Source organism: Vulpes lagopus, chromosome 2 (assembly GCF_018345385.1).
Source record: "Vulpes lagopus strain Blue_001 chromosome 2, ASM1834538v1, whole genome shotgun sequence".
In the NCBI taxonomy this organism is placed as follows: domain Eukaryota; kingdom Metazoa; phylum Chordata; class Mammalia; order Carnivora; family Canidae; genus Vulpes; species Vulpes lagopus.
The window spans coordinates 26,732,602-26,745,636 of NC_054825.1; the positions used below are offsets into that span (position 1 = coordinate 26,732,602).

Here is a 13,035-nt window from a genome sequence, read left to right on the forward strand (position 1 = left end):
GATGTTGGGGTTTGGATGCTTCAGAGAACTGCCTTTCAAACTGCTCATTGTGAACACTTCCACCCACACACTAGATTATGCAATGGCAGGATTTGTGCTTACTTACCTACAACCAGTGAGCTTTTATTTTTTTCTAGTGGGAAGATGGAGTCAGCCCACTTTCAAATGACTATTTCCCTTGACAGAGGCTGCTGGGAAGAATTGTGAAGCCAAAGATCAAGGAATAACTCTTTCTTAGGAAGGAGAATTTAATTTGTGATGGATTTTATTCTATTTTGTCTATTTTGTTCTTTTTCTTCTCTCCTGGTTCATTTCCTTTCTATAGGGATTCTAAACATTATAACCTTGTTTTCAGGTTTTGGTTTTTAATTATGTATAGTGGTACTCAATGGCCCAGTTATGTTTAAAGGTATGTCACTGAAGCCATTATTTTTAAAAGCCAGCCGTTTAGATTTAACATTTGTTCTCAGCTCAGACTTGACATTTGACAACTCAGCCTTGGCATGAGAGAACTTTCTGGTAAACTAAAAATACATATACTTCTATATTTCTACATATTATATAAGACAGTTTTCCAGTTATTGGTGTGTGTGAGTGGGAAAAAAGTTCCACTTACCAGTTAGATGCCTCTAACAAAGGAATGATTATGGGCTGTGACCTTCAAAATAGGCTGGAGTTTGAAATGATAGTTTCAGATAATTAACCCATAGCATGAATTAAGACCTTTTAGTATTGCAACATAAAAATATATTGGTCTTTTATTAGTTTTGGGGGGCTGACCTGTGGGAAAACAGTCAAGGATTGGGCATGCTAATGTCTCCTCATAAGGCTTTTTTTTTTTTTTTTTAAAGATTTTATTTATTTATTCATGAGAGAGAGAGAGGCAGAGACACAGGCAGAGGGAGAAGCAGGCTCCATGCAGGGAGCCTGATGTGGGACTCCAGGATCACACCCTGGGCTGAAGGCTGACACTAAACCGCTGAGCCACCCAGGGATCTCCATCATAAGGCTTTTTGTCATTCTTGTTGTGTGTTATGAAACCATTATGTATAAATGTTTCCCCTTGTTAATAAATATTCTCCACATACATTGTAACAATTCCAGAGAGATCTGTTATGGTTCTGTATACATATTATGAATAATATCCCAAACTCAACTGAGTCTTCTACAGGTAAAAACAGAGCAGAAAGCTGTAGATTCTCTAGCTTGTCTGAGCCAACATTAGCCTCCTTTTGCTTCTATATCTTAGTGTAAAAACTGTTAACAAGATACAGGTCTAATTTAAAGTCTTAGAAGCTTGAAAAATCTACATTAAGACTGTTCTGGGGGCTTCTGGCTGGCTCTGTCAGTGGAGCATGTGATTCTTGATCTCAGGGTTGTGAGTTCAAGCCCCGTGTTGGGTGTAGAGGAGCCCTGGTTTGGCCTTTCATTGTTCATTAGGACTGTGGCTTAGAGAGTGGGGACAAGATGTAGTTTCTATTGGAAACAGCAAGCAGCTGGGTATATAAAACTCAGTTCCTAGGCTTTCCCAGTCAGTAATGTCCACCAGTTTTCGGTCTGGTAATCTTTTTTATGTTCCCTTTTGTGGGGAAGGGATTAAGGAGTAGAATTTGAATATAGTTCTGCCTTATTTTTTTTTCTATTTCATCTTGGTTATTTCCAGCCCAAAGTCTTTCTCTCAAAACTGAGCAAGATTTCTCCTTATTAGGAATGAATTGTCACTTATTTTAAGCAGGAGACTCATCAAAGCAAGGCTCATTTATATTCAATACAGATCTTTCCCTTAGGTACAAATCAGAGTGCCTATAAGAAGGGCCTTGAACACTCTTGGTTTCCTTGAGGCTAGAAGTGGAATCAATAGACCCTTCTTAGGAGGTTAGGAAAAAAGCACTATTCGTGGAGACTGGCTCTTCTTGTCCTTAATCTTGGGAGTAGGAAGGACTCTAGAGGTCTAGGAACAGTAGCTGAAGGTTTTATGGTAAGTGCTTGGTCCTCCCTCTTTTGTAGAAAATTTATTTAGTGATAACCTTGCCTACTAGCAAATTGGCTATATAGTAGAAATGTTAGCTGGAATATGTTATAAGGCTAAGTGCATTTCATCTGTTCTATTCCAGTTATAAGTTCTGTGGAACTCCCACTGGATGCAGATGTACAGACCAGCAATCTCCTGATAACTTTCTTGAAGTATAGCTCAATTGTCATGCAGGACACCAAAGGTAAGGCATGCTACTTTCGGGGCTCAGGAAGTAGGAGGTGTGGCAGGCAGCTACTTAGCTAGAATCAAGAAGTGGCATTAAATACTTTGAAGTTTTGGCAGGATGAACCTTTGGGGCCTACATACAGGGTGATGGTCCTGATTACTGGAAAACAGTGATGTCTCACTGCCAGATGGCAATTAGGTGGTGTTGGGAAAACCTGGAGTTGGAGGGGGAGTACTTCAAAAATAGAACAGGAAAAAAAATTGGTCTCTACAAAAACTAGCAAGTCATTTTAGCAGATTTTGGTAAGTAGATGCAAAGTCTTTTGTGTGGGAAGTGGGGGAATTCCCTTTTGAGGACAAGAACTGGAAGCATCAGCTTGTGGTGAGAATTTGTGGACTGGTGTACCAAGTACAGTAGGAAGAGGTGAGATTAAGAGGGATAGTGTTCCTTAACACTTAAAACAGAAGTGTCAGTACCCATCCAGAGATGCAGAGTGGAAGCTGGAGAGGACTGCTTATTGGAAAAGTTTTAGTTTATTGTCTCCGGTTTTCTGCTCTTCATTGGTTTATGATCTTCCTGTGATCTTTTATTTGGTGATAGGAAAAGAGAATATTTGTACTATGTGTGAGAAGAGATTGAGAGGAAACCCAGCAGATTCTATCCAGTATATATATCTTGGTCCATTGGGAGCTACAGAGATGATGAACCTCTGAGACTTGGCAAATGAGATCTGACAGGAGAGGATAGTAAAACTCTTGTGTATCTGTGTTTTCTGAGGCCATTGCTTTTCCTTTATGGAGGAGGATAACCTCTTTCTTTCTCTAGAAATGTCACAGCAACCACAGAAGAGAGATTGCATACATGTGACCTGCAAGTGAACTTGTAGCTTTGCTTGATAGAACACAGTGAATGGAGGCCCTTGGAATTTACCTTTAGCTTTAATGATTATATAAAGCTCTAACATGGAAGGCAAAATTGAGGGCAGATTAATTATAGTATGAGCAGTCTCAGGCTGTCTCTCTAAACTCAGGCTGAGTTAGTCCTTTGCCAACAGGGGGCCTAAATATGACAAGGGGCAAGATTAAGTAAGATGAAGAATTAATTTCAATAATGGCTCCTGTGTGTCTGAGGGAGTGGGAAGGGAAGAAAAAAAATGGCTACTGAATAGCTACCTTGGCCCAGCTCTCTTGCACTGACCTTCTGCATGTCCTAACAGGATCTCATTTTGATTTTAGGAGCAATAGAAGCAACTTTTTCTTGGCTCTGCTCTGTCCCCATACCCCAGATATTATTAGCTTTTTCTTCTTTGTTATGTATTTATCATTTGATACCTATGAAAAGATACTTGTAATATATATAAATATTAAATTATAAAACTTACAGTAAATATAATAAATAACATGAGTTATAAAGTATAATAATAAGATGAACATGTGAACCTACCGCTCAGCTGAAAAAATATTAATGCCATTGAAACTACCTGTGTGTCCCCTACCCAGTTGTTCCTCTTTTCTTCAATCTGCAGAATTTTCTTTGTCATTTCTTTGATTTAGCTCTGCTTTTGAAGCCTTTTTTTTTTTTTTTTTCTGAGGTTCTGCTGGCTTGGATGTTGTTACCTTGGAGGAGTATCTCCTCAACTTTAAAATAGACATTAGAGGGGCAGCCCGGTGGCTCAGCGGTTTTAGTGCTGCCTTTGGCCCAGAGCATGATCCTGGAGACTTGGGATCGAGTCCCACGTCAGGCTCCCTGCAGGAGCCTGCCTGCGTCTCTGCCTCTCTCTGTGTGTCTCTCATGAATAAATAAATAAAATCTTAAAAAAATAATAAATAAAATAGGCATTAGATGGGGGAGCTGGATGGTTCAGTTGGTTAAGCATCTGCCTTTGGCTCAGGTTATAATCCTGGGGTCCTGGAATTGAGCCCTGTATGGGGCTCCCTGATCAGCGGGGAGTCTGCTTCTCCCTCTCCCTCTGCCTACCACTTCCTCTGCTTGTGTACTGTCTCTCTCTCTCTCTCTCTCTCTCTCTCACTCTTTCTCAAATAAACAGATAAAATCTTTAAAAAAATAGACCCTAGGCAAAAATATTTTTAAAAATATACGTATACCTATACATACATTTTAAAGTTGATTCACCAAAATCTTAATTTTATTGTCCTTTTTTTATACTTCTCTTTTTTTCTGTCTTTTTTTTTTTTAAAGATTTTATTTATTTGAGAGAGAGTGAGCACAAACAGGGGAGTGGCAAAGGTGGAGAGAGAGAAGCAGACCCCCCCCCCCCCCCCCCCCCAGGAGGGAGTCCCTGGGAATTTCTGGGATCATGACCTGAGCTGAAGGCTGATGCTTAACCGACTGAGGCGCCCAGGCACTCCTGTGCTTTTCTGAATTAAAAAAGTTAATAATGAAATATGCCTCATTTTTGTATTCAGAAACACTTTTTTTTTTTTTTTTGAAGTGGAGAGATAGCTGCGGGCTTTTTTTTTTTTTTTTTTTTTTTTTTACAGGAGTTGTTTATCAGCTTTTGGGGAAAGGGAGGATAGTGCCAGAGAAACTCTGTGGCCAGAGGTAGGTAGAAGAGTCTTATGAATCTAGTTTTGGGGCATTTCTCTTCTGGCTGCCTAGAGCACTGATACAACCTCTGGGAAATGTCAGGGAAGTATTATATTATTACTCTGTTTGCCCTGTCTGTGAGGAGAGGTGAATGTATTTCTGGACTATAACCCCCTTTATGCCTTCTAATTGTTGGGTTTTAGTTGATTTTATCTTTGAGGAAGTGGCAGGTTAATGTTAGGGTGAGTTCTATTAACTCCTTTCATAGCACTGTAACCTGTTAATAGGTCTTCTCTCAGAATGGACTTCAATTTGGGTCCTGTCAAAGCTAATTTGAAGCATCATAACCATTTGTCCATTTTGAATATGCTGGTATGACCTTCTTCTTGCCTCCATTTCACCCCTCACCCACAAAGATCCTGGAAAGTAAATAAGCTTTGATAGTTCTGGTAATTGGCAGTGATGGAGTAGCTCTTTCTTGGTCATTTGTGTGAGCTGAGAGCCCTGCTACTGAGGCTACCTTCTTTTTTGATAACTAGAATGTGAGTTCTGGGAGACCAGGGACCTTGGTTCAGTTCAGTGCTATATCTGTAATGCCTAGCACAGTGCCTGCCACACGGTAGGTACTAAGTAAATATTTGTAGAGTGAAAAACTTTGGCAGGAAGAAAAGAAATACGATGAAGAGTTCACAGCTTTCCTGGTCATAAGTAGTGTGTATAGTACAAGGAAAGACAGAGACTGGACCTTGGTTTTCAGTTAATTTGTTTCAGATTCCACTGCTAGTTTGCTGTGAATAGTTTTAAAACCAATCTAGATTTTGTGGGACGTTGCTATAGATGGTTGTGCTTACAGCTGATGGATGGGAAGGGGTGAGGAAGGGAATAGATTGGACTATTTGGAAGCAAAGGGTTGGTACAGAAGCATGGCTCTGATTTGGGCCATTATAGTAGGAACCAGTATAATAATTAGATTCTCAGGAAGATGATTAGCTATCCTTCAGACTGCCAGAATATTTTAGAAAAAAATCTTCTGAGGAATTCTTTTGCCTAGTAGAAAAGCAAGAACTACTGTAGTAGAACCTTGATTTTCATTCAGGACTTTTGTTGTGAGGGGGAAAGTAGAAATGTTCTTTTTGATGATACACATCTTTATTCTCTATAGAAACATGGTTTGGATGATACAGAGAGAAGGGTTTGTTTATTTTTCCTTTACAGATGAGCACCGGCTTCACAGTGGCAAACTTTGTCTGATTATACTTACATGTATTGCAGAGGTAGGTGTCACTAGTCTTCTGATATTAGCTAGTCTCTTACAGAGTGCTATCTTTTTTTCTGTCCTTCATCTCCTGTTCCTAACTTTTAGGTTCCTAAAGCTTAGGAAAGAAAATCTTTCCTCTTTGTATTGTCTGTCTCCTCCCACTAGAATGTAAGCTCTGATAGCAAGTATTTTGTTCCTTCACCAGTGTATTCTTAGTGTCTAGCACACAGTAGAGGCTCAATGAGTATTTACTGGATGAATTAATAACAAATCATGTTATGATAACTGCGGTGATTTCAAACTGGAAGATCAGAGCTCTTCAGAGTTTTAAATAAGAGATTTAAGCCTCTGTAGGAAAAATAATCCTGCCCCTTTGAAGCTGCTCATGTTGGATCTTTTGCATTTAGCAAAATGAGAAAAGGAGCTCGAGTTTCCTGTGGGGCGTAGTGGGTAGAAAAGTTGAAAGAGGGGAATTGGAAAGGGAGTAAAGTTGGCTTATTGCACTTTGGTGACGGAAAAGAGCCCAAAGGTAAGAATAAGATGTGCTTTATAAGGAGGCTCTTTTGGTTGGATGAATTAGGCCTGAGCTCACCTGGTGGCAACACAGGTGTTAAAAAGAAAAAAAACAAAAAACAAAAAACCACAGGGCCCCAAGGGTATCACTTAGGCCCATACCTGATTATGGACAGAACTTGAGGCAGTTTAGAGCTAAATTTTTGCTTTAGCTTCCCCCTTTACTATCCCTTACTTTGATCTTTTTTGTCTTAAAAATAGTAAAGGTGGTCCACATAGAGTAAAGATCTTGCTCAGTCTTTCCCTTTTTATGTTGTGAAAAGATGACCTATTTTTCACCAGGTTATGGGTAGCTCATTATAGAAGAGCTACTTATTAGCAGTGGGCCTGCTGTAATTGCTTTTCAAAAACTCTTTCTAAGAAAATCTTTAAAGAAGTTGTTTTTCACAGATTGTAACAATTCCTAGTAATTGGAGTCTGTAGGCATGTCAGATCTTCAGAAAAGGTGTTGGGAAAGGGCTGCAGGGTGTATATTACCGATCCATGGGTGAGAGGTTTTTGATTTTCCATCAGTCTTCAGCAAAGCCAGAGATAGACAGGGACTTGCCAACTGCCATGCTTCCTGTGTAGCTGTTTTTTCCTGCTGTGCCAATCCCATTCCCGGCAGAGTGCAGACCTTTCTTCTTAATCATGGAGTCTGCACATGTATCCTGCAGCCCTGATGAAACCTTCAAGCTGTCACAGAGTAGGCTCCTTGGGCAGATGGGAAGGAAGAGAAAATAGGAAAACAGATTCTTCTCAGCATTTGCCTCAAGTCCTTATGCCTTAATTTTTTATTGTTTGTAATTTGCTGAGAGATTTTTGACCAGTTAGAGACACAGTAGGAAATTATACCCAATTAAAATCTCATGGCTTAAGTAGGGTTTGACATTAAGACTCTAGGCTCATCCTATTTGGTCTCCAACTGGTCCTTGAAAGTAGTTCTTAAAATGCAAGGATTTTTAGCAAGTATGATAGATGATAAACTGTGTTTCCTAAGTATGGCTCTCATTTCTTTTTCTCTATATCTTTTTTTTAGGATCAGTATGCCAATGCATTTTTGCATGATGACAATATGAATTTTCGAGTAAACTTACACAGAATGGTAGGTGTGACTTTTGTTTCTTGATTTTTCTTAGAGGAAATTTTTGGTATGTTGGCAGGATTGGGGAGGATGAAATTGATCCTATTTAGAACAAATGTGGGTGGAATGTTGTACTAAAGGGCTTTTGCTTAACTGCTGTTCAGCAGGCCCATGCCTGTTGTTGGGATTTTTTCCGTGTCACAGAGCTCTACTCAAGACAGGATGGAAAGATCCACAACCATATTCCCATGGCAATAATATTAGAATGTATCAGTAACGTAGATTTCAACTAGGAGATGGGCCTAAACCTTTTGTTTTCAAAATGTAGTATGACCTTTGATTAGTTAAGACCAGATGCTGTTTTATTTATCTGAGAAGCGGGGGAAATAGAATATGAAGATACCAGGGAATTACTTAAAACTTGGAGATATATTTAAAAATACCATGTTGAGATTTATATTTGAACTCACTTTTTTTTTTTGCAACTGCTACTGTTGCTGCCTCTACACAGTTACCTTCTTTTCTTTTTATTATTTTTTCAAAGAAAAATGCCAGTATACTTCTTTTGTTGTTAGTAATGTCACTTGTATAGATAAAATCAAAGTAAAAGCAACAGCTTTCCCATTATAGTATGCCCCAGTGCCCTTTGGAGCTGTTGTCTTGCTGTGAATTATGTTTTTGTCACAGGCCTGCATTGATAACTGAGAAGCATTTAACAAGTCCTCCCTGCCCCACCCTACCCCCATCACTAGAAAAAGAAAGAAAAGGTAGCATCTCTGTAGTAGTGATTTTATTTGTATGAAAAATGTGATGATGAGCCTTTGGATGTCAGTTCAGATGTCTACTAACTTCATTTCTTATTTGTGTGAAGCCTATGAGACACAGGAAGAAGGCAGCAGACAAGAACCTTCCCTGCCGTCCCTTGGTGTGTGCAGTACTGGGTGAGTCTCATCAAAATTGGCATTTTTCTGAGCCAGTGACAGATTTTCATGATTAGGAGGAGGGATAGATCCTGGTTGATTTGCTTCTCCCTCAGAGAAGGTACTAGTTATGTTTCTTCTCTGGTCTAAGAAACCATGTTTATTGTTCAGTTTGGTAAAGCAGCTCCAACAAATAGAATGTTCAATTAAAGAGTTCTCTTGGGACACCTGGGTGGCTCAGCATTTGAGCATCTGCCTTTGGCTCTCAGGGTGTGATCTCAAAGTCCCAGGATCAAGTCCCGCATGGGGCTGTCTGCATGGAGCCTGCTTCTCCTCCCTCTTCCTGTGTCTCTGCCTCTCTCTTTGTGTATCTCATGAATAAATAAATAAAATCTTAAAAAAAAAAAAGAAAGAATTCTCTTGTTTAAAGATAAAGATCTTTCCAGGGACATAAATGGCTAAGTCCAAGCTTGATACATGATTTAAATTTATAAAGTATCTTATTCCTGATCAAAATTCCAAATTCTTCATTCCCTTCTTGGTCCAAATTGATGTGTCAGCTCGCCAGGAGGCTTAAAGTTCATGGTTCGGACATACAAAATTTCCTCTGAATAAATTAAGCTGAGATGAGGCTGACAGGGCTGACAGTAGGGGGTTTTGTCTTAGGTGATTTTGTCTGCCCAGAATTCTTCATTTTCCTCAGGGGAATGATCTGAACTCTTAATCCCATTTCACTTGGATAGTCAGCCCTAGTTCCTAAATCTACTTGATTTTAGAAACAGCAATTAAGACTATATAATAAGCCTCTATTGAGCCAGAGTCCCATAGACCATTTCAGTCAATATCTGTCAAACAGCATGATCATGAGATGATATAGAGTGACATAACTTCAGAGTGGAGTCTTTGGTTACATGGATGTGATACATAATTTCTTCTTTGCTTGCCTCATCACTCAGTTCTCAGAATATGATTTCCCTCTGGCATTTTGCATTAGTGTCATGGTACAAATTATCTGTGCAATGAAATCTGTGTACCTAAATTTATTGGTAGGTCAAGGTATACTTCTGGAAGCAGGAGAGTGAGCTAATTTTCTTGTTATTTTACAAGTGGCAGGTGTTGAAAAGTGTTGCAACAAGTACCTTACATAAAATAAATTTCAGTCCATGTGAATAAAGATGTGATTAGTGGTTGCCATTCAGCATGAGTGCAAGGTATACTGAGGTTTCTTTCCAACTCAAAGGCGAGGAATGCATTTCATTCTGATTGACTTCATTGTTCTCCTTTTCCCATTCAGACCTGATGGTAGAGTTTATTGTAACACACATGATGAAGGAGTTTCCTATGGATCTGTATGTGTAAGTACCATGGTTCACTTAATGTGTACAAATCTATTTTATAGAATTGAGTGATAGGAATTTATAGTCACAAGATTCTGTATATACTTCAGGAAAAACTCATTTGTGTTTGGAGGAGTATCAGGGAGCATTTTATGGCCTGGGTTTATACATCTTTGCAGAAGAGGGAAAAAGTACAATAGATTCTGCACATATCTTTTTTTTTTTTAAGATTTATTTATTTATTTATGATAGACAGAGAGAGAGAGAGAGAGAGAGAGGCAGAGACACAGGCAGAGGGAGAAGCAGGCTCCATGCAGGGAGCCCGACATGGGACTCGATCCCGGGACTCCAGGATTGCGCCCTGGGCCAAAGGCAGGCGCCAAACTGCTGAGCCACCCAGGGATCCCCTGCACATATCTTTATTATCACTTTAGGCACATTACATCAAGAACAGGGCTGATGCACTGAAGTAGTGATTATGGGTGACTGCTGTAATCCAAAGATGTGAAATACCAGCAAGCTACTTAGTCACCCCTGGGCTTTGGTATCAAAGTAGTCAGCAGTATTTGGAAGATAGGGAAAGGCCTGAGAAACAGAGCTTCTTGTCTGTTGTTAGCCTATATTGCCTAGCAGCCTAGTCAGAATTATTCTAGGTAGGCAAATTATATGTATAGTGGCCTGGCTGGGAGATTCCTGCCTCCTGAGGAGATCAGATTATCGAAATTCTTCACAGCCATCATAACTAGAGGCAACTGAAAATCATCGTATTTCAATAAAGTTTAAGCCTTAAGGCTTTCTCTCTCCTTTGCTGTTTCTGCATTCTTATCTTTAATGCCCAAGAAGAGCTGTGCTCCATTAGTGTGATCCCAAATATATATATTACCTTTTTACCTCAGAAAGCATCTGAATTGAGTATGATAACAGAATTGCTACTTCCCCTTTTTTCAGCAAGAGAGCAATTTGGTAAATACCAGTGTCCATGTGCCTCATTCCAGTGGTAGGTCTGGGATCTGGGGAGGTATAAAAGATTTTACTCTGAATAGAGTAGACCTCCAGCTTTTTAGACTGCTTGCAGGTCATGTCATATAGTCTTGGTTTCCTAGATCTGAAATAATAATACAAATTTTACTTTTAGGTAAGTAGGTTACAGTTTGCATTTTTCTTTTCTTTTTAAAAGATTTTATTTATTTATTTGAGAGAGAGCATGAGTTGGGGAGGTGGGGCAGAGGGAGGGGGACAAGCAGACTCTCCAATGAGCAGGGAACCCAGTGGGGGCTTAATCCCAGGACCCTGGGATTGTGACTTTAGCCAAAGGCAGATGCTTAACCAACTGAGCTGCCCAGGCACTCTGCAAGTTTGCATTTTTCTGTTTGCAGCTTTTTTTTTTTTCCTGGTGTTTAGAAGTAAGCCTGACTCCTTATTTTATTTATTTATTTTTAAAGATTTTATTTATTTGAGAGAGAGAGAGAGAGAGCTTGAGTAGGGGCTAGGGAGAGGTAGGCTCCCTGCTGAGTGGGGAGCCCCATGCGGGGCTCGATCCCAGAACCCTGGGACCGTGACTTAAGCTGAAGGCAGCTGCTTAACCAACTGAGCCACCCAGCCCCTTCTTCCTCCCCACCCCCGCTTCTTTATTTTAATTCAAACACCATGAAAGCTGCTTTTTTTGTAACACCAATTAGATAAGTTTTCAGCTTGTTTTAGGCATATCTCTGAACCTCAGCACTTTAGGGATCAGATTTGTTTTACTACAGACTTTATTTGTAGCTTGGTTATCTTATGTTCTAGTTTTAGGTCATGCTATTTACTTTGTAGTATATTATTATAGTCTCAGTTTTCTCATTTTCCAGGTATGGAAACTTAGACTCTAGAGATTGGGTTGCTTTGTCCAGGGTTATTCTGTTACTAAGCACCATTGTCTGGACCTGAACTCAGCTTTTCTTATTGTAAATCCGAGGCTGGGGATGCCTGGATGGCTCAGCAGTTGGATGTCTGCCTTCGGCTCAGGACATGATCCTGGAGTTCCAGGATTGAGTCCCATGTCAGGCTCCTGCATGGAACCTGCGTCTCCTCCCTCTGCCTATTTCTCAGCCTCTCTGTATGTCTCTCATGAATAAATAAAATCTTAAAAAAAAACCCAAAACAATAAAAATAAGTAAATCCAAGCCTGTTGCTATCCCTTCTCCAGTGTATTAGTTTTCTTTTTTTTTTTTATTTTTTTTATTTATTTATTTATGATAGTCATACAGAGAGAGAGAGAGAGAGGCAGAGACATAGGCAGAGGGAGAAGCAGGCTCCATGCACCGGGAGCCTGACGTGGGATTCGATCCCGGGTCTCCAGGATCGCACCCTGGGCCAAAGGCAGGCGCCAAACCGCTGCGCCACCCAGGGATCCCCAGTGTATTAGTTTTCTATTGCTGTGTACAAATGACCCCAAACTGAGTAGTTTAAAACACGTTGTTATCTCACAGTATCTGTGGTTGAGGAATCCAGAAGCAGCTTAGCTGGGTAGTTTTGGCATAGGGTTTCTCACAAGGATTCAGTCAGAGTGTTAGCTGCGGGGTGCCTGGGGGAACTCAGTTGAGCATCTGACTCTTGGTTTCTGCTTAGGTCGTGATCTCATGGGTTGTGAGATTGAGCCCTGAGTTGGGCTTTGCACTTAGTGCAGAGTCTGCTTGGGATTCTTTCCCTCTTCCACTCCCTTTCCCTTTGCCCCTCTTCTCATGTGCTTGTGCACAGATGCACTCTCCCTCTCTCAAATAAATAAATAAATCTTAAAAACAAAACAAAACAAAAAACAAAACCCAACAATGTTAGCTGGGCCTATAGGCATCTGAGGCTCTACTCCAGGCTGGAGGATTTTCTTCCAAGTTTACTTACATGGTTGTTGGCAAACCTTAGTTCCTTGCCATGTGGGCCTCTTCATAGGGCTGCCCACCACAGCAGCTAACCTGCTCCAACACAAGTAATCCAAGAGAGAAAGAAGGAAGTGTGAGAGACCAGGATGGAAGCCATAATGTCTTTTATAATATCTCAAATGACATACCATTTCTCTTGGTCCCATAGACCAACCCTGATACAATGTAGGAAGGGACTACATAAGGATGTAAATGCCAGGAGGTGGGGACCACTGGGGGCC

At 40.2% G+C, this 13,035-nt stretch overlaps 1 protein-coding gene across 2 annotated transcripts in view; it reads left to right on the forward strand.

The window, feature by feature from the left end:
• The window catches only part of ARMH3 (armadillo like helical domain containing 3), a 185,800-nt gene that overhangs the window by 41,985 nt on the left and 130,780 nt on the right, over window positions 1–13,035 (forward strand). For both annotated transcript variants that reach the window (XM_041742921.1, XM_041742922.1), the window contains 5 exons: window positions 2,115–2,216; window positions 5,964–6,022; window positions 7,598–7,663; window positions 8,514–8,583; window positions 9,857–9,917. In XM_041742921.1, coding sequence (XP_041598855.1) covers window positions 2,115–2,216; window positions 5,964–6,022; window positions 7,598–7,663; window positions 8,514–8,583; window positions 9,857–9,917 — 358 coding nt within the window. The remainder of the gene's footprint in view (window positions 1–2,114; window positions 2,217–5,963; window positions 6,023–7,597; window positions 7,664–8,513; window positions 8,584–9,856; window positions 9,918–13,035) is intronic.